Source organism: Rhinoderma darwinii, chromosome 2 (assembly GCF_050947455.1).
Source record: "Rhinoderma darwinii isolate aRhiDar2 chromosome 2, aRhiDar2.hap1, whole genome shotgun sequence".
Classification (NCBI taxonomy): domain Eukaryota; kingdom Metazoa; phylum Chordata; class Amphibia; order Anura; family Rhinodermatidae; genus Rhinoderma; species Rhinoderma darwinii.
The window spans coordinates 92791223-92814144 of record NC_134688.1 but is presented as its reverse complement, the minus strand read 5'-3'; the positions used below and the strand labels follow the sequence as shown (position 1 = coordinate 92814144).

Here is a 22922-nt window from a genome sequence, read left to right as displayed (position 1 = left end):
CTGTATGTCCCAGATCTGCGAAGTGTTTTGCTACCGGTAAATACAATTTTTTCTTACGTATGGAGTATCTGTGATTATTCAAGCGAGTCTTGAAATCACAGGAAGTCTCACCGACATATAAAAGTGAACATGGGCACCACAAGACATATACTACCCAGTCAGAGTCACATGTAAGGAATTGTTTAATCTTGTGTTCTCTATGTGTGCGTGGGTGTACAAAGACATTCCCCTTTTGTATAATATGGCAGTTTATACAATGTAGACAGGGAAAATTACCAATTTTTTTCGGTCTGAGGAGTGTCTGTTGTTCCTTTTTTTTATATGTTAGACTATTGACTAACTTATCGCGTAAATTTTGCGGCGTCTGTATGACATCAGGGGTGTGTTACTAAATGACTCAATGTGTTTGTAACTGTTCTTGATAATTCCCCAGTGTCTATTAAAGATCTTTGACACTTCCCCACTCAGATCGTTATAGGTGGAAACGAAAGGAACCCGGGTAATAGATTTGCGCTGTCTAGAGTTCACCAGTAGATTACCTCTAGGAATACCCTTGACCTGATCTTTATATGAATGCAATAATTTTTTTGGATAGCCTCTTTGTGTAAAGTTTAGGACCATCTGATCTAGAGTCTGATCCAATTCAGACTCATCATCCACAATACGCTTTGCCCTAAGCATTTGGCTATATGGAAGTGAGCATACCATCTTTTTGGGATGACAGCTCTCAAATTTCAATAAAGTATTGCGATTCATCTGCCTGGTGTATAAACTAGTATACAGTACATTATCCTTAATACTTATTGAAACATCCAAAAATTGGATTTTCTCAGTCGAGTAAGTAACGGTAAATTGAATATCTGGGTCTATATGATTTAAAAAGGTATGGAATTCCACTAGAGACTCCACTGTGTCAGTCCAGATGAGGAAGATGTCGTCTATGTATCGCCACCACCTCAATACATGTGCGAAGTGGTGGGATACATAGATCGACATCTCCTCCATCATGCCAACAAAAATGTTGGCATACGTAGGGGCCATGTTCGACCCAATTGCCGTGCCCCTCTGTTGTAAATAAAATTTGTTGTCAAATGTAAAGTAATTTGAAGTTAGTACAAGCTCCAGGAGGGAAATAATCAGCTCACAACATGATGGACTATACACTGATGTCAGCAATCTACGTTTGACAGCCTCCAACCCCCTGTTGTGATCAATAGATGTATAAAGTGACACCACATCAAAGGAAGCAAGTATTGCACCCTGAGGTGGTGTCACTTGTTGGAGTTTACAAATGACATCTGAGGTATCTCTGATATACGATCTAGTATCCGTGGCAAAATCTCTCAATGTTTTATCAATAAATATTGAAATGTTTGATACAATCGGGCGATCTGGGGGATTAACAAGACATTTATGAACTTTGGGTAATAGATAAAGACAGGGTGTCTTAGGATGTTCAACAACAAGAAATTTCTTTAGGGCACGATCAATGACCCCATCCTCATGAGCCTGATTGACTAAGCTTAAAATCTTTTTCTCTATCTCAAATCTTGGATCACCCATTAATAATCTATAGACATTCCCATACTGTAACTGTCTATATGCCTCCCTCATATACATGATAGTGTCCATAACCACGATCGCACCGCCCTTGTCCGCGGGTTTTATGGTCAGATCGTGGTTATGGACCAATTCATCAATAGCCAATATTTCCATAGATGTTATATTTGGGTGTCTCAGACCCACATCTTGACACCCGATACGTAGATTATCAATATCTTTTTTCACTAGATCCATGTATGTCTCTATGGGATGTTCTAGTCCTAGTGGCTGAAAACTGCTTTTGTTATGCAATCACAGAATATTCAGACAAAAGCCACTATCCACATCGTTACGATCAGTGTCTACATCCCGTGCATTAAACCATACTTTTAATTTTAAACTCCTAATGAAATTATACAGGTCTAACTCTAAACCAAACCAATCCATAGTTTGGCTTGGGCAAAATGACAGTCCTTTGGATAAGACCAATAATTGCATCGATGTCAAAACAGTGGACGATATATTTACCACTGTTTCTGGGGATATTTCCCCCTGTTGGGAGTATTCCTCATTCCTTGTGGTCGCAAAGTCCTCTGATGGCGCGTTCTTCTTTGTTCTGTTCCTCCTGCAGCCTGCTCTCCTGGTCCTCCTTCTGGGTCCTGTGTGTTGGAATGGCCTAAAAAAATCACCAATGTTGGAATTGGAATTTTGTTGACGTAGATCCATATAATTGTCCGTAATTTTATCAAAATCGCGTCTTTTTCGACCATTTCATGTAGGGCCCATAATGGCGTTAGATGCATTGTACCAGGTATATACTCGTCCTGTCTTGTTATCCATCTGGTCTCTAAACCATTTCCGTTTCTTTACTTCCTCTGTCTCCGATCTGAGTTTATTCAGTGATGTTTGTAATTTTTCCATACTCTGATTATAGTCCTCAATGGGGACCAATTTTTTAAAAGTCTCACCCAGTTCAGGAACTAACGTATATCCCATTCGTCTGAATAAGCTCTTAGTAGCTGCACTGCTACAACGTTTATATGAAATTTATAGGGAAAAAAAAAAAAAGGAAGAGAAGAAAAATAAGAAAAGAATAAGAAAAATTTACGAGAAAGAAATTTATTGAACATCCAATATAGAACTGTAAAAAGAATTGAGCTAGAACTGTGTCACACCGCTAAAAAAAACAATGTCCGTCACTAACGGACGCTAACTATAAGCTGTAAAATTTACTCAAACTGTATAAAAAATATATGGCCATAACTTCTGCTATAATTTTTTTACAAAACGGACGTCAGTAAACGTCCGCTACCCTAATGCTAAAAACAAAAAAAAAAAAGGCCCATAAAAAACCCTGCGTAAACAAATTACCACTGAGGCTGATTATAGACTCAGCACTCAGTGGCCGCAGGGCACCTCACAAAAAAAAGGTGCAGGTAAAAAAAGGACAAAAAGAAACAAACCTGCGCCAATATTGGCGCACAGATGCCGATCAGTGGTGACGGTCACAGATCAGCGCTCAGCGGCCACAGGATGCACACAGTGAGGTGCAAAAATGCAAAAAAGTCCTGTGCCAAAAATTGGCGGTCAGTGATGGCGGTCACTGATCCTCACTCAGCGGCCGCAGGATGTAAAAAGGGGAAGAGGGGGAGGGAGGAGGGAGAGGGGGGAAGGGGACAGGGATAAGAAGTTTATGGACAAAACAAGTGCAGCACAGATGATGATGATGACTGATCACCCAGCAGCAGGAAGCAGTCGGATGCAGACGTCTCAGCAGGATCGCAGCACAGAAGGCCTCAGAACCAGTAAGTATCAGCTCACAGACCGTAACACCAGCTCTGCTCACCATTCCTAACCGGAATGAGGTGGACAGAGCTGGTGGTGTTTCAAACACCCGCCATGGCTGTGATTGGTTGGTCGGTCAGTGCAGACCAACCAATCATAGCGATAGGGGGGTGGCATCACCGCCACCTCGTCATCAGTACATGGCAGGGATTGGTGCCCTCTGGCACAGTGATTGGCGAAAGCTGCAAACGGGCAATTGCAGCCATCGCCAATGCGGGGCGGGTGAGCCACCCCCTGGCCCTTGTGTAAAGATGGCTTGTGGTCATGAACAGCAGCCATCTTTACTTTGTAACTTTTAATTTTTGCACTGTAACCCCTTCTCCATTTGTCGTATGTATACGGCAAATTGCGGGAACTCATGGCTTTCCATGGCGTATCCATACGGTAAATGTCGGGAAGGGGTTAATAGCATACATACTAGTCCTTCTCAATGAATTACAATATCATTAAAAAGTTTCTTCATTTCAGTAATTCAATTCAAATAGTGAAACTATATATTATATAGATTCATTACACACACAGAGTGATCTATTTCCAGCATTTTTTTCTTTTAATGTTGATTTTTATGGCTAACAGTTAATGAAAAGCCAAAATTTGGGTCTCTCAGAAAATTTGAATATTATAAAACCCAATTTCAAAAATGATTTTTAATACCAAAATGTAGGCCTATTGAAAAGTATGTACAGTATATGCCCTCAATACTTGGTCGGGACTCTTTTTGCATGAATTACTGCATCAATGCGGCGTGGCATAGAGGCGATCAGCTTGTAGCACTGCTGAGGTGTTTTAGAAGCCCAGGTTGCTATGATAGCGGCTTTTAGCTCGTCTGCATTATTGGGTCTGGTGTCTCTCATCTTCCTCTTGACAATACCCCATAGATTCTCTATGGGGTTTAGGTCAGGCGAGTTTGCTGGCCAATCAAGGGCAGTGATACTGAGATTATTAAACCAGTTATTGGTACTTTTGCCATTGTGGGCAGCCGTCTAGCAGGAAATTTTAGAGCACTTCATACTTCCCTCTGCTGACAAGCTTTATGGAGATGCGGATTTCATTTTCCAGCAGGACTTGGCACCTGCCCACACTGCCAAAAGTACCAATACCTGGCATTTTCCTAGCCCCCATTCCACAAAAGCCATCTTTATCAGTCTTTTTTTTGTGCGGACATGAACATAAACATTTAATGTGCTTACAGGGCCTGTAAAGGCCCTTTTACACCGCCCGTGCAGCGAGTGCTGATCAACGAGACATCGTTGATTGGCGCTCGTTTGCTTCTGTCACACGGAGATATGGATGGGTTGTTACTCAGATCACTCGTCCCCATACATTATCATCATGCCGGCAGATGTGCTGCCGACAACGATAATATTTCACTTTTTTAAAACTATTACGACTAGTAGATGATCGAGCGTTTGCTCGGTCATTTGCTGATCGTTCCCGTTTACACAGGGCAATTATTAGCAACGAGCGTTCTGTGAACACTCGTCTGCCCGATAATTGCCCAGTGTAAAACCCCCTTAGTCACTTGATGCAACTCTTGGGTATTTCTTTATATCGGAGCATTAAACAGTCTCAACTTGGACTGAATTTGTGACCGTTTTAAAGGCTCTATTTGTATGCAATCCACCTCACTGTAAAATGGGGAATTTCAATTTGTTTGGATAATAACATTATAACTCTTCCTAGATTGATGAGTAGACACACACACCTGAATGCTCCAGAAAACCAAACTCCCAAAAGTTTTGCTTTTAGGGTATGTTCACACGGCAGCGTCCGTAATGGCTGAAATTACGGGGCTGTTTTCAGGAGAAAACAGCAAAGCAATTTCACCCGTAATGGCATGTTGAGGCGCTATTTCGCTGCGTCCATTACGGACGTAAATGGAGCTGTTTTTCCATGGAGTCAATGGAAAACTGCTCCATTTACGTCTGAAGAATTGACAGGCACTTCTTTGATGCGGGCGTCTTTTTTACGCCCTGGCTTTTGACAGTGGGGCGTAAAAAAAATGACCGTGTGCACAGAACATCGTAAGACCCATTCTAATGAATGGGCAGATGTTTGCCAACGCTATCGAGGCACATTTTTGGACATAAATCGAGGCGTAAAACAACCGAATTACGTCCGTAAATAAGCCGTGTGAACATACCCTTAGGGTTCTGGTACATGCAGCAGCTCTGCTGTAGTAATGTGTCATGTAGCTGCAGTTTTGTGATGCAGTTTTTCACTTGTGCGGCTTAAGTGGTTTCAATTTAAACTGAAACCAAAACCGCAGCACCATTACTTTAAAAAAAACAAAAAACTTAGGCTTCAGTCTTTTTCTTCAGTGTGCTAGCCATTTTTCTGATGGCTAGAACCCTGACCCATTCATTTCAATGGGGCCATGCACACTTCAGTTTTTTTGACGGTCCCGTTGCTCCGTTCCGACCAAAGTAGAGCATGTTCTACTTTGGTACGAGATTCCGTGACCGTGAGGCCCATGCAAGTCAATAGGGTCGTCAAAAATACTGAAGGCACACAGAAGGCATCCGTGTGCTGTCTGTGTGTGATGGAGCCGTTGCCTAGCAATGGCCGGGCGGGCAGAAGTACATTAGAGATCTTACACTAATCGGAAGTCACTTATTTCTATCCAGCACTGAGAGAAGAAGCTGCTGATAAAAATAAAATAAAAAGCAGTTCATACATACCCCGGTCATTGTCTTGGTGACAAGTCCCTCTTCTTCCTCCAGTCCGACCTTCCTGTATGACGTGGCAGTTCATGTGGCCGCTGCAGCCTGTGATTGGCTGCAGAGGCGGTCACGTGGGATGAAGAGTCATCCCTGGAGGCCGACCTTCTGACGTCATCAAGTCCAGCGTGACCGCCCCTACAGCCTGTGATTGGCTGCAGCGGTGACATGGGATGAAACGTCATCCCAGGAGTCCGGACAGGAGGAAAATGCAGGGAGTTCTGGGCAAGTACAAACTGATTTTTTTCTTTTTTATTTCATTAAAATTGTATTTTGCGAGCGCTGAGCATGGTCATTCTTCAGCGCTAGTCACGTGGCGGTGCTGGTCACCAGGAGAGAGAGCAGTGCTTCATGGTCTTTGTCGCTTCTGAACACTTAGCAAGAACACAATGCAGCACTGCTCTCTCTTGGTGATCAGCGCCACAAGGAGTTCAGTAACAACTCTGTAAAATAATATCAACATATGTCTCATGGGACTATAGAGTATATGTGCTAAGTCACCAGCAGGTGCGGTTTTTATTATTGGACTCCCCAGTAGCAATAGTAACTCCAATCAATATTAAATAGAACACAAGAGAAAACGGAGTCAGAAACTATTAAATAATATAAATTGCCAATGGCATAGAAAAATACATCGGGAACAGAATGAGTACTGAAAATCTTCAGCGTTTCCGTCCCGCGTGCAGAGCCGCAGAGTTTGCTGCAAATGCTCACCCCTGTTAATTTCCCAAGAGTAGCCAGTGTGTCAGTGGATGGTAGTCAACTTCAGCACTTTATGGAAGTTGTAGTTTTTCAACCTCTGATGTCACAGTTTGGAGACCATTGCTAAGTAGTATTTTGTACTATTACTTGAAAATACACTGGTTTCATGTTTTGTATGGTTCCTAAATGATGTATATGGTTTCCTGCATTTACAGAATGTAGAACAGGAGTAGGCAACCCTCTTTGTATGGCGTGCCAATAAAAAAAAAAAAAAAATCAAAGATAAAGTACTCCGTGTGCTGTGCAAACATGAGTCATATAAGACAAACTGTTCCCGTGCGTGTGACATAAACCAATTGATCAGTTAATTAAACTTACATTTTAGTGTGACCCTTTTACCAGACTTTCTGCGCAAAGATGGTTCATCTGTCGTGCATACAAGGCTACTGAACACCACCTTTGAGGGTACTTCTGAACATCACCTTTGGGGGTGCATGTAGGAGAGACTGTGGCTACTGAACACCAGCTTAAGGGCACTGCACACAGAAGAGAGAGCAACTACTGAACGCCAGCTTGGGGGGGGGGGGGTACAAAGGAGAGACCGTGGCTACTGAGCACCAGCTTGTGGGGGGGACACATAGAAGAGACTGTGGCTACTGAGCACCAGCTTGGGGGGGGGTGCACATAGTAGAGACCACAGCTACTGAACACCGGTTTGGGGGGGGTGCACACAGGAGAGAAATTTGCCAACTTATTTTACAGAGAACACAAGAGAAAACAGAGTCAGAAACTATTAAATAATATAAATTGCCAATTGCATAGAAAAATACAAATTTTATTGGACAGTACAAATAACATGATTAAAATTAGACTACAAATCAGAGGAAACTGTATATCTCCAATAGTATAGGAGGGGAACTCAGGTCACAATAGTAAGACAAATAACACTACAGACAATTCTATCAGTAATTCTGAGTAGTTGCGGTATAATAGATACAAAGAGAAGATTGGCTGCAAACATGCACAGTATTGCTACATATAACCAAAAGCAATGTCTAATAGCAGGCAATGAGGAGTGAACACAGTGGTAAACAGAAAGAGTCTCCGTAAAATCAAGCCTGTTATCTAAGTCGACATAGAGTATTTAAACTGAGCCTATCTTAAGTGCAAACACTAGGTGTATCGATAGATACGCTAAGTCGTATTACAGGTATTTAAGGTTGCAGACAAATCAACGCTGGTACTGACCCATATGGTTCCACAGATGTAGTGACTCCCAGGTGTGGAGAGACCCCAACGCGCGTTTCACGTAGATGGCTTTCTCAAGGCTTTTGCCTTGATTGGCTGCAAAAGCCAAGTGTTTGCACTTAAGATAGGCTCAGTTTAAATACTCTATGTTGACTTAGATAACAGGCTTGATTTTACGGAGACTCTTTCTGTTTACCACTGTGTTCACTCCTCATTGCCTACTATTAGACATATTGCTTTTGTTTATATGTAGCAATACTGTGCATGTTTGCAGCCAATCTTCTCTTTGTATCTATTATACCGCAACTACTCAGAATTACTGATAGAATTGTCTGTAGTGTTATTTGTCTTACTATTGTGACCTGAGTTCCCCTCCTATACTATTGGAGATATACAGTTTCCTCTGATTTGTAGTCTAATTTTAATCATGTTATTTGTACTGTCCAATAAAATTTGTATTTTTCTATGCAATTGGCAATTTATATTATTTAATAGTTTCTGACTCTGTTTTCTCTTGTGTTCTCTGTAAAATAAGTTGGCAAATTTCTCTCCTGTGTGCACCCCCCCCCCAAACCGGTGTTCAGTAGCTGTGGTCTCTACTATGTGCACCCCCCCCCCCAAGCTGGTGCTCAGTAGCCACAGTCTCTTCTATGTGTCCCCCCCACAAGCTGGTGCTCAGTAGCCACGGTCTCTCCTTTGTACCCCCCCCCCCCCAAGCTGGCGTTCAGTAGTTGCTCTCTCTTCTGTGTGCAGTGCCCTTAAGCTGGTGTTCAGTAGCCACAGTCTCTCCTACATGCACCCCCAAAGGTGATGTTCAGAAGTACCCTCAAAGGTGGTGTTCAGTAGCCTTGTATGCACGACAGATGAACCATCTTTGCGCAGAAAGTCTGGTAAAAGGGTCACACTAAAATGTAAGTTTAATTAACTGATCAATTGGTTTATGTCACACGCACGGGAACAGTTTGTCTTGTATGACTCATGTTTGCACAGCACACGGAGTACTTTATCTTTGATTTTTTATTGGCACGCCATACAAAGAGGGTTGCCTACTCCTGTTCTACATTCTGTAAATGCAGGAAACCATATACATCATTTAGGAACCATACGAAACATGAAACCAGTGTATTTTCAAGTAATAGTACAAAATACTACTTAGCAATGGTCTCCAACCTGCGACATCAGAGGTTGAAAAACTACAACTTCCATAAAGTGCTTAAGTTGACTACCATCCACTGACACACTGGCTACTCTTGGGAAATTAACAGGGGTGAGCATTTGCAGCAAACTCTGCGGCTCTGCACGCGGGACGGAAACGCTGAAGATTTTCAGTACTCATTCTGTTCCCGATGGTCACTGCGGGTTTCACCCTTTTACTGTAGAAGGGGTGAAATCTTCTACAAAACCCACATGTGACACATGTGGATTTGATGGAGAATCTGCATCAAATCCGCTACTAGTCACTTGATCAATGAGTATGGCTACATGCTTAGGGCAATGGAGCTTCACTATTCAGCCATGGGGACACATTATTTTCCAGCTCTCTGAATGATGCAATATTACCATTAGATGTATTATTCTAGTTACCATGGTTATGTACAGGGACAGGTACCGAATGTAATATAATTTTTTATTCATATTTTTCCAAGGATAAAACACGTGATCTCATTAAACTTTAAAAAATTTATATTGCAAGTTAATATATTAGTCTATCAAGTATAGACTAAAGTGTGTATTTATACGCATATATGCATGTCTGTGGAGGAAGCCATGTCAATCAAACCAGAATATCCAATGTTTACATTACATTACATTCAGGGACCTGGAAAACGATGAACATTTTTTTTTAAACGGCCTGATTTATTTAAATTAAAAAAATAAAAAAAATTAACTGCTTGGAACTGCGAGTCTCTTTAAACTGAAGTTACAGCCAGCCATTCACTTCCCAGACACTGTAGGGGAAACCGTATTACATGGCAGCCATTCAAATGAATAGCCATCCATGTAAAACATGGATTGGCCGAGTACGCCAGAGCCGCTGATACACAGCTTCCGCTCTGGTCAAAGAACGGGGGTTCTCAGTGGGGGTCCCCCCTCTATAATGTCCACAATTTGGTGCACGGTTGGATTTCTTCTTGTATAATGCCATAATAAAAAAAAGGGGTTATCCAGGATCAGAAAAACATATCTGCTGTTGTCCAAAAATAGCACCACACCTAGCCTAGCTAGCGTCTAATATTGCAGTTCATCCCCATTCACTTCAATGGAGCCGAGCTGCAATAACACACATAACCCATGGTCAGGTGTGGTGCTGTTTTTGGAAGAAAGCAGCCATACTTTTCTAATCATGGACAACACATTTTAAAGCAAAACTAAAACCACATGAATACCATTATCGGCTAGATTTCAATGCTCATGTACTCCACAACTCAGATTCTACTGCAAAAAAAAGTTATTTCATTAATTGAACAGTCTGGTCGAAACGTATGTATAACACAATGTATTAGTCCTGCCGAAAACGCTACTTTAAGACTACAGTCTACTTCTATTTCCTACTGTACAGACATCCCCTATATGATGGCTGTAGTCAGCAGTCAGCACAGCAGTTATTTGACAATGCTACACAAGCCATCTTCCCCTAAATCCATGGTTCCAGCAAATGTTTTACTACAAAGCAACTCTCCATCTATTGTACTCAATGGCGGATTATAACTGCACACAATCTTAAAAAACTATGCAGAGCTGCCCGCTTCCAACTGAATCTGCGTCCCAGTGCAGAGGAGGAGAAGCATCCCCCACCGTCGTGGGAACCGGGATAGGTAAGTAATTATGTTTTTTTAATTTATTAGGTACGTACATATGGGGCATTATACTGTGTCGCAGCTATGGGGGCATTATACAGTGTCGCAGCTATGGGGGCATTATACGGTGTCGCAGCTATGGGGGCATTATACGGTGTCGCAGCTATGGGGGCATTATACGGTGTCGCAGCTATGGGGGCATTATACTGTGTCGCAGCTATGGGGGCATTATACTGTGGGGGCAGCTATGGGTGGCAATATACTGAGCAATTACAAGAGCTGCCGGTCCAAGGGGGGAGACGCTGTGTAGCACAATATACAAGGGGGGATTGTTGTATAGCACTATATAGAAGGTAGCGTTGTGTATCACTATTTCTAAGGGGGATTGCTGTGTAGCACTATATACAAGAGGGGGAGGGCTATGTAATGCTATTTACAGAGGGGGAGGACTGTGTAGCGCTATTTACAGGGGGCTGTGTGTGGTGCTATCTACAGTGTTTGACAATTATATTCAGGGGCACAGTTTATGGTGCTATAATATTTAGGGGCACAGTGTTTGTACTATTTTATTCAGGGGCACAGTGTTTGGTGCTATTATATTTAGGGGCACTGTGTGTGGCACCATGATAATATTATCTTTGTTTATAGGTGTGGAAATGTTGGAAAAGTGAGGAGCCAAAGACATCTGAGTGGCAAATTCTGCAGAAATGGTTCATGGCCGGGAAAAGTCGTCATGAAGTCTGGACTGGATGGAGAAGAGGAAAAAAACTACGTCGTCACCTGTGAGTCACTAGATTTATAGACAATCTGTCATCTCTACTGACATGTTTATTATAGGAAATCCTTGTATTTCACAGAGTCTTTGTGCAGTCCAGGACTGATAGACAAATAAGTGTTACTATTCCCCTTGTCAGGAGAATGTGTCCCTACACGGTGCGAGACTGTCAGTATGTGGGGACACAGCCTTTTGACAAGGGGAGCAGTAACACCCATTTGTTAATGTCTGGACAAAAAGGAAGTGTTAACAATGGTGAGGGTATGTGCACACACACTAATTACGTCCGTAATTGACGGACGTATTTCGGCCGCAGGTCCCGGACCGAACACAGTGCAGGGAGTCGGGCTCCTAGCATCATACTTATGTACGATGCTATGAGTCCCTGCCTCGCTGCAGGACAACTGTCCCGTACTGAAAACATGATTACAGTACGGGACAGTAGTTCCACGGAGAGGCAGGGACTCCTAGCATCGTACATAAGTATGATGCTAGGAGCCCGGCTCCCTGCACTGTGTTCGGTCCGGGACTTGCGGCCGAAATACGTCCGTCAATTACGGACGTAATTAGTGTGTGTGCACATACCCTTACAGGGCGGCGGTGGAGAAGGGGGGCCCAACTATGGGTAACAGCCCAGGGCCTATGGTCTACTTAATCCGCCACTGATTGTACTCTAGCCATAAATCAATCTATATTGCCCAAAAGACACCTAACATATATATATATATATATATATATATATCTTCATCATTGCAAATGGCTCTGTTCACATTGGTGCTGGGTTCTGTTCAGTGGCGGATTAAGTGTACCATGGGCCCTGGGCTGTTGACACACACCCCCCCCCCCCCCAACCCACTGACACTGTACCAGTCAGTGCCACTGACCTGACGGAGACAGGTTTTAGCACTAGATACAGCTGCTCTGTATTCAGGATATAAAAGCAGCTATATCTCAAAAAGTAAAAATAATTGTCAATAAGTATTTAGAAAGGTTGCACAAAACAAAAAAAAAAACTTTTTGAAAGGTTTACATAGCCTTTAACACATCAAATAAAAAATTGTAACACCTCTTTTTAAAGGGTAAGTAAATGTTCAAACTTCTGTCATGTCATAGTGACATGTCAGAACTTTTGATGGGTGGGGGTCCGGGTGATGAGAACCCCACCGATCGCTAAAATTAAGAGGCAGAAGAGCTCCTGCGATCGCTGAGCCACTTCGTTTCTGTTTGGCTTTTTCCGGAAAGCCAAAGTAGCGGTGTATGGGCTCATTGACTTTCTATGAGCCCGTACACAAACTGCTCGGCTTTCCGGAAACAGAAACCAAGCGGCTCAGCGCTCACACGAGTACTTCTGCTGCCTAGTTTTAGTGATCGGTGGGAGTCTGCGAGCGGCGCTGCTTCCATAACTTTCGTTCAGTTTTATGGGACTTCCGGAAAAAGCGTAGCTCAGCAAGCAACGCTGTTTTCGTAACTCCCGACCATGTAATCAGGATGTGGCCAGGAGGCAGCGAGAGCAAAAACAGGTGGATACGTCATACCATTTCCCTTATGGGAAAACTGAGGGCTGTATGGGGGGGGGGGGATTATATTGCAAGGGGAGGTGAGGTTGTCTCACTGACTGCTGGGGGCTCTATAGGATTTGTCATGGCTCAGTTAAAAACAGAAGCCATGACAATAATGCGAACAGGGCCTTACACAAACAAAACTGCTGAGTCATAACATGATCCAGATTTAAAATGAGCTGAGCCAGAAGTCTTATGTTCTTTAGGTTTAAGTATTCTATTTAAAACATAGAAAATATATTTAAAAAAAAAAATTATCCAGGACAAAAAAAAAATAAAAAAAAATATCAGTGCTGGTTTTGCAGAAACAGGGCCACATCTGTCTATGGGCTGTATCTTGTATTGCAGCTCATTCTAATTCAAGTGAATGGAGCTAACTGCAATACCACAAAGCCCATGGACAGACGTGACGCCGTTTCTGAAAAAGCAGACAGCCCCCCCCCCCAGCCCTTGACAACCCCTTAAAAATCCATTTTTATTACTGCAAAAAAAAAATACAAATTTCATTTGATTTTTACTAATGCAGTTACACAACACAATGTACAGACATCTGAAAGGTTATTGCATAATTTTATTGTTGTTATTGCATGAGAAGAACATCTAATGGGCCCGGCCTTGTTATTGCACAAGAACACCTAATGGACATACATTAAAGTAGAAAATATTTGAATCCTGGTCTTTGTGCAGTCATGAAGTTGCACTTTTGCTTACGGTGTTGCCAAAGCAACACTTAAAAATAAAACGTGTCCTATTTGCTGTTAAAGGACACAATATAACCACAGAATGTGAATATTTCAAGAGATGACAAGGCATTCTGGGAACTATAAAACATTTAGAGAGGTAAACGACATATAACAAAAACACATGTTAAAGGGCTGGTTCAGGAGAGGAAGAAAAGAGTCTGCTTTTCTCCCCAGAAACAGCGCCACCCTTGTTCATGGGTTGTATTCGGTATTGCAGATCAGCACCAGTGAACAGGGCTCAGTTGCAATACCAGACAAATGCCATGGGCAAGAGGGTGCCGTTTCTGGGGGAAAAAAAATAGCACCTTTTTCTAATCCTAAATAACCTCTTTAACGTAAACTTAGCAAATAAGGGCATTATGCTCAAAATTAAGCAATATCGTAAGATTGCAAAATACTCCAATTTCAGAAAGTTAAACAGTTGCTATCACATTTATTAAACCTTAATAAAATCGATTGATAATTAACACTCACATGCGATACGAGTGGCTTTAAAATAACGAACACGAGGTAAGGCCAAATAGGCAGAGGTGTACACTACGTTCTGCGTGGTGAACTGTGTGAGCTTATTTCTAGCTAGAGATAGTTGAATAAGTGCTATACTGACCGGTGAGCTTTTGATGTAAACCTTTTAATATAACCAATAGACATTTGCAGCAGTTTTGTGGTTAAATTCGGAATACTGAATTAAATGCATTTAGAGACCGGCAACCCTTTTCAAGATGTAGAGTCACCGAGTGCTTTAGGGAGTATTTCTAGCTAAGAAGTTCTTATAAGAGAGATTGAAATAAAATGTATGTATGAATACAGCATCCAGAAGCCTGATGCAATTTGGTAAGGTGCTGAATGTCTCTATGGACCCATACACAATTTGTACTTTTAAGCCCCCTGGGAAAACCCATTTTATAATGGACTGCACTGCAGGTCACTATAATATTGTATATAGTCTTCCACCTCCTCGTGGTGAAAATGAAATGCTGTATACACACCTTTGCAACAAATGTTTGTATTGCTCCAATGCATCTAAAACAGAAAATAAAGTAACTTTAGAGAAAAAATCTTAATTCAAAATATTCTACTCTGTGTTTAACACTCCACTGCAGAGATATGTGTCTCCATGGTTACAGACTGCAAATCCGGTGTAGTCTTACCTTACAGTCATACTTCCATCTGCCCCTACTTATTACCTATCAAAATGGAAGAGAGTATAACTGTAGGGTCAGACTACACAGGGTTTGTTTGCAGTCTGTAACCACGCAGAGAGGAAGAAACAAAACAAAAAAAAAAAAAAACACCAGCAAGATATTTTTTATCAAGATTATTTGCAAAGTTGCTTTATATTCTATTTAGATGCACTGGAGCAATAGAAATGGGTTGGAAAGATGCACATAGCCCTCTAGATGTGGACTAAACACTTACTACAAGGGATTCAAAATAAATTAGCCATTTTTTAACACCATTCTGGCTGCCACTATCTTTTTTACTGGATATTTACAAAATCTATGTCTAGCATATGCTAGCAAGAGATTAAAAGGGTCAATAAATATTTATATATATATGTGTGTGTACTTTTACTTCGTCTGAGTGCAAGTAAACTCTCTAGATAACATGCTCCCAGGCCTCGTAACTTTTTTTTTCCATCCCAAAATGACGTTTCTGTAAGCCATAAAGTTTAATAAATTGTGCTCATTGATATAAACACAATATAAAACTGTACAGGAACACTTTAAAGCACTGTTCACATCTGCTTTGGGGCTTCCGTTTATAACAGAATCCGTAACACGGTGACTGATCGCACTACGAACCCTGTTGACTTATAGCAGGCTGCGTCAGGCTCAGCCGAGGGGTCGTTTTGCGAGAAAAATTGCACAGCATGCTGCGCTATTTTTCCCATCAAAAACAATGGAATCTGCGACATCCGATGCAGATGTGAACATAGCCGAAGGATGAAAAGGTAAGTATAACTACCAAGTATACAGTGAGACTGTTACATTTTACATTGCAGCACGTGACAAAATAGAGCTACTCAAAACTTCACGAAAACAAAAGATTTACAGTCATAAGTACCGGTAGCTTTGCCTGATGCAAGTATTGTAGCAGTTTACACAGATTTATTGTTTTGTTTGGGACACATTGTGCTATTTATTGGGATAAATACTGTGGCACATGAAAAACAGTTTTAAAAATAAAAATGTAAAACTGAATATTCTGGTCTTTAATTACTAGAAAACCTTTTACAATGGATTAAAATATAATACAGAAAAGTGGTCCCCAGTGCAATAAAAATAATGCCACTCAGAACACAGTGATCAATATCTTCACCAACATCCAAGTGATCACGCAAACACTGCATGCTGAAAAGAAAGCGCCAGTGCAGATTCCAGTACTTTGTAATGTAAACGTGTGCCAAGTTGGTGCAGTTAAAGCTTTATCACTTCCGTGGATGACTCACAGGGACAAGAGAGCATATTGCTGGTGATGTTTTAGCTAGTTTATAAAGCATGATGGTCGGTCAGTATTGTGGAGTTTGCACCACAATCAATGTATTGGTAAGTCTCCAGGGAGCTCTGCGAGATGTGTCCGATATAAGAAAACTTCACCGATGTTCTGCAAGAGGGAGAGTCATACAGTTTAATACATATTTACATTTCAGACTAGACTTGCAAGACCTCTGCACTGCTTATTTCTTCGATTAATGAGTCAATTTTTATATATGTCAGATGAAAAATAAAAAAATATCTTTAATAAACATAATTTGATCAATTCAGCTATACACAGACAGAGGTCTCAGCGCCAACACCATTGGTGAAATATCTGCCTGTTCTCACAACTGGGTCAGATTCCTTACTTTAAGGTTATGCAAACCTTTGAAGACTTTTTTCCCCATGTAATGTAATGATAAACATTAAAAATAGTTTTAAGTTGCAGCTTCTATGTATCCACTATACATAGAAGCTGCATAACGCCGGTGTAAGCCAAATACGCCAATAGGATGGACTGATGGAACAGCAGATAGCTGCTCCTTTGTGCCTCTTATACACATAACCCTAAGCCCAGGATCACACACAAAGCTTTGATCCAGTTTATGTGGCGTTTTTTGGCTCAACTGTCATAGCCAAAGCCTGAAGTGGATCCAAAATGAAGGAAAGGCATAAAGAAAACACTGATGCACCTTCTATCGTTTGTGTTCACTCCTGTGTTTAACTAAAAAAAAAAAAACAGATTTAAAAACTGCCACAAAAACTGCATATGTGATCCTGCCTAATACTGATCAAATCAGCATTACGCAGCTTCTGTGTATAGTGGATACATAGAAGCTGCAGCGTGAAGAATACAATGTTTAATAACGGTCGAATAGAAAAAGGTTTAAAAACACTAATTACATACAATAATTAAGAAAAAAAGCTTTCTATAGCCTTTAAAAGGGTTGTCCATGGGCTGTGTTTGGTATTGCAGCTTATCTACTTAGGGAAGGAGCTGCAGTATCAGAACAAAGCCCAAAGACAGGAGTGACGCGTTTACTGGAGGAAAAAACAAAAAAATCCTAGACGATCTATAATCGAGGAGGCGCATGGTACAACATAATGAGTGCTTGGTATCTTTATGTAAAATCTGGCCTATCCTACACAAGGAAAAAATAAATAACTCAAAACATTGATTTACACTAACTAGCCACTTTATTTGTTTCTACATTTTATGTTCTAGCTAAATTCTTGAACAGCATTTTATTTGATAATAGAGCCTTAATTATGTTCGCTTTGCGTTACACAAACCCTGTTTACACTGGCGATGACGGAAACGACAGATCAGTCATGATCAATTTGACAGATCTGTCATGGGCCATTAGAATCCTTTTCTTTCTACCCACGCTGACTTCTAATGGGTCCTTTGGGTATCAGGTTTTTATTTTTAGCACAGCATGCTACGCTATCCTGACCTTCAAAAGGCAACAGAAACTGAGCAGAAAACTAAATGTAAGTGTAAACGGATACTAAAATGTACCTCCCATTTCTAGAAGTAGAAAAAGTTACGACTTCAGTGTTTATTATCCATGTACTGTGATATCATTGTAGAGGTTATTCCTGTTTTGTGACATCACTATTATGTTGTACTGTGACTTTTATTCCTTTGCCGTTACTTCACTTCAGCCATTACCTCTGTGCAGAAAAAGCACTATCCGTGATCTCTGTATTGTGACATCACTTTTTTTTTTTTTTAAAACCTGCATTGTCACTTTGCTGAGTTGATTATCCCTGTACTGTGACATCACTGTATTTATTATCCTTATGGTGATATATCATTGTGTGCATTATCCATGTTCTTTGACTTAAAACTGTACGAATTATTCTTGTGCAGTAACATCACTGTGTTGCATTTTTTGGGGCGTAAGTATATGCAGGGCGGGCCTTAGGGTTGTGTGACCTGTATCGTGGTACAGGTCACATCATACTTACAAAGTGAAGAAGGCGCGGTCTTCCCTACAGCTCACGCTACCGTACATTCTTTTACTTCTCTCACAAATACGTGTGCTGCACTGCTGATGGGACCAACATGCAAGAGACTCCCACACTGCAGGGAACCCGTTTTTCCTCTCCCTCGTGTTCTGAGGAAAGCAAAGGATTCCCGTTGTCCCTCCCCCACACAACACTATAGGGAGCAGTCAGAAGCATTCAGCTGAATGCAAAGTTATGGCCAAAACATTGGTAATATACTTGTAAATTGTGTTTTTAGATATGTTTTGTCACATTATCATTGCATTATTTTAGTACTATATGGTGCATTATTTGGACACGGCTTGGTGTTATAATTTATGAGTTACTTAGGTCCGGTATACTGTATAATTTGGGCACTGTACACTGTATTTGGGCAGTGAATGGCATATTTGGGTACAGAACGGTTTAATATTTATGCACTGTATGGAGTACTATTTGGATACAGTATGGCACATTATTTAGGGAAAGTATGATCTTTTTTTTTTAGGCACTGTATACAATTTTTTTTTCGGGCACAGGAGGCCATAACATTTAGGTGACAGTATAGGGTTGTCAAGATACCAGAATTTGGACTTCGATAGCAATACTTTTTGTAGTATTGCAATTATGGATTCCAAAACAATACTTTGCAAACAATAAAAAAATAAAAAGCCCTTCCATTTTGTGATGTGAGGCACATGGTGTTATGAATTTTGAACCTCCATGTGCCTCACATTAATAGTAATTAACCCCATCAGGTTCCTCACAGTCATAATGGACAACATTAGGTTAACGTGTTCGGTACATGATAGGGTTAATTACTATTAACGTGAGGCTCAAAAGCAGGTTTTATTATTATTATTTTCTTTTTAACAGTATACACTGATCATAAATTACTATATAAATTTGTTGCGCAGGTTATCAAGTTTAATTCACTGAGTATATAAATGTCATGTAGTTCTTTCTCCCTAGTACAATTCTGAAATTCACTGGTTTATATCTTTTAGGGATATGTATATTTTTAAAGTGCCAGTATCATTGCAATATTTCCAAATTACAATCTGCCTGTGTCAGATGCACAGCACAGATTGCAAAAAATATATCAACTATCAGGTTCAACTGTTGATGCGCTTTCTTTGCCACTATGGTTTCAGTGACTTATTGTAAAAATATGGGTGGATACCCATAAGCTCACAGTTTGTGTCAGCCGAACATAACGTTGCTTTATTATACTTGGTTTTATTTTAGTTTGTTATATTTTGTTTTTGTTATTTTATGTTTTTTATTCCAAGTTGTGCAAAGTTTGTCCGAATAGGAGCTTAAATACCCCCAGGGATATCTCCCCGTTGGTATAAATATTCAGCCTGATAGATGCTGTTGGAGTGTGTCCTCCATCTGTTGCATCTATATTATTGTATTGAGACTGGATAGCTGCACTCTGTATGGATATCAGCCTGTGTTGCTGATGCAGCTATCAGCTCTCAATACAATAATATAGATGCAACAGATGGAGGACACACTCCAACAGCATCTATCAGGCTGAATATTTATACCAACGGGGAGATATCCCTGGGGGTATTTAAGCTCATATTCGGACAAACTTTGCACAACTTGGAATAAAAAACATAAAATAACAAAAACAAAATATATATACAAAATATAACAAACAAAAATAAAACCAAGTATAATAAAGCAACGTTATGTTCGGCTGACACAAACTGTGAGCTTATGGGTATCCACACATATTTTTCCAATAAGTCACTGAAACCATAGTGGCAAAGAAAGCGCATCAACAGTTGAACCTGATAGTTGATATATTTTTTGCAATCTGTGCTGTGCATCTGACACAGGCAGATTGTAATTTGGAAAAATTGCAATGATACTGGCACTTTAAAAATATACACATCCCTAAAGATATAAACCAGTGAATTGCAGGTTATTAGGTTGCGACGATACAAAATGTGTATATTATTTTATGTATTGAGACTTTTTTTTTTTTAATTATTTATTGTAAAAAGTGTATTTTTTTTTTTTCTACATTACTTTTTTTTTTATTCATTTTACTTTTCATGTACTGGCATATATCTATATGCCAGTACATTAGCCTGTGTACTGATGGTACACAGGCAGTAGTTAGGTCAAACCCAAGTATGTCCATATAAGACATTCCCTGCGACGCGATCAAAGAGGTTTGTCAGTTCTCATTTTCACCTTGAATGCTGCAGTCAGCTTTGATTGTGGTATTCAAGGGGATAACAGTAGAGATCAGAAGTTCTCTGATGTCCGCCATTAGAGTGGGGCTGCAGCTAGGTATAAAGCGGACTTCACACGACCTATTTTCAGACGTAAACGAGGCGTATTATGCCTCGTTTTACGTCTGAAAATAGGGCTACAATACGTCGGCAAACATCTGCCCATTCATTTGAATGGGTTTGCCGACGTACTGTGCAGACGACCTGTCATTTACGCGTCGTCGTTTGACAGCTGTGAAACGACGACGCGTAAATTGACTGCCTCGGCAAAGAAGTGCAGGACACTTCTTTGCAACGTAATTTGAGCCGTTCTCCATTGAAGTCAATGAAGAGCAGCTCAAGATTTACGAGCGTCAAAGACGCCTCGCATAATGCGAGGAGGAGCTTTTACGTCTGAAACGAGGCAGCTGTTTTCTCCTGAAAACAGTCTGTCTTTTCAGACGTAAAAGCCACTTATCGTGTGCACATACCCTTACAGCCATTGCCCCGCTCCTGATGGTGTGGACACACTTATGCCCAAGCGATCAGCATGATGTGATGCGGCCGGCGGTACTTTCGAGAGAGAGCATGGGGGTACTTTGCAGTGTGCTCGCCATGTTCTCTGTCTTCAGAGCCGGCGACGCTGCTCATTAGCACAGCGCTGGCCGCATTGCATCATGCCAGTGACTAAATTCATGTATTACAATACTAAGCTGTGCAGCTGCACAGCTTAGTATCGAAATACATGAATTCACGGCATTGAACAGTTTGAGGGTGCACGGCATCTAGATAGTATCCATATTTAGATGCATCTTGCAACCCTAATACAGTATGGTGTCTTAATTAGGCACTGTATAGCATATTATATTGACACCGTATGACATGCTATTTGGCTTTAGTACATGACATATTACATGTGCACTGTATATCATTAGACACTGAATAGAATTTTTTTGGTATGGTGTATTTGGGCACTGCATGGTGACATAATTTGGGCACTTTTAGAGTGGCACTAGTAATAAACTCATCTCCCTCCCTATGTAAAGTCAAACACACATTTTGTAGTTTTTCTGTAGCATATTTTTATAGTATCAAGTTACAGCAGCTAGATGGTACATGTGTAAACTAGATTTATAAACATTTGTACATTTCCACAGATATCTGTCTTTAGTTGGCGTCTGTCATGCTCGTTTGTGACACGAAAAGGTGCTGACATTCGGCAGAAGATTCTCTAAATCGGTCCATCTAAACCTCTAGTGTATGGCCCACTTTCCAAGCTCAATGTACTTATCTTTGGCTGATAATTCAGACTATTTGATAATCTGCCAAATACCTTTAATGCTGAGAAACATATTTTATAAAGTAAATGTAAAGCAAAAAAAAAAAAAAAAAAAAAAAAAAATCGGTACATACCGCACAAAAACAACAATGTTGTGTACTTTAACTGTGGGCAGTGTGCAGAAGTTACTGAAAAAAAAAAAGAAAATAGGAAATTAAACAGGTAATATCACTCCCCTACAAGCATAACTATATTTTAACCTGGCTATAGGTTAGATTCACATGTCACTATACCAGCCTTAGGCCAGGTTCCCACGGGTCAGATACACTGCGTAAAAAAAAACCAAAAAAAATATAAAAAATAAATCACACGGCATGTCCGACCTGGAACCCGCAGTACATTCCATCTGAAAAATCGCAAGACCTTGTGGTGCATTTTTCCGGACGGATTTTCCCCTGCAGAAAGCCGCGGTAAAGAACTTTCATACTTACCTAGGGCGTTGTTATGGCGACGCGTCCCTCCTGTGCAGACTGGCCCGGCCTCCCTGGACGATGCTGCAGCCCATGTGACCGTGGCAAACGGTGATTGGCTGCAGCGGCGGGCACATGGGATGTAACGTCATCCCAGGAGGCCGGCCCTCTAGAAGTCATCCAGGACTGTCACATGGGAGGACGTTTCATCCCAAGTGACCACCGCTACAGCCGGTGATTGGCTGCAGCGTTCACATGGGATGCAACGTCATACGAGGAGGCCGGAGTGGACGAAGAAACAGACTTCTGGGTAAGTAGGTTTTGTTTTTTTTCCGTAGTTGCGATTTTTTTGCGGCATAATCGCTGCGAATACGCCACAAAAGTCGCAACACTTGCCTTTCTGTTGCGGGATGTTCAACCCTATTGAATTAAATGGGGAAAACCCGGAAAAGCAACTAAAATGCAGCATAAATTGACACGCTGTGGATTTAAATTCCGCACCGGAGGTCAATTTATTAACATTTACGCTGCAGTTTTT

The 22922-nt window shown here is 41.0% G+C and overlaps 1 protein-coding gene across 1 annotated transcript in view; it reads right to left on the bottom strand.

Annotated features, from left to right (window-relative positions):
• Positions 1 to 13742: 13742 nt before the first annotated feature.
• TMEM106C (transmembrane protein 106C) overlaps positions 13743 to 22922 on the bottom strand; it is a 49381-nt gene continuing 40201 nt past the window's right edge. The window contains exons 7-8 of the mRNA XM_075851899.1: positions 22049 to 22102; positions 13743 to 16539 (exon numbers count right to left, since the gene is read on the bottom strand). Coding sequence (XP_075708014.1) covers positions 16425 to 16539; positions 22049 to 22102 — 169 coding nt within the window. The 3' untranslated portion in view covers positions 13743 to 16424. The remainder of the gene's footprint in view (positions 16540 to 22048; positions 22103 to 22922) is intronic.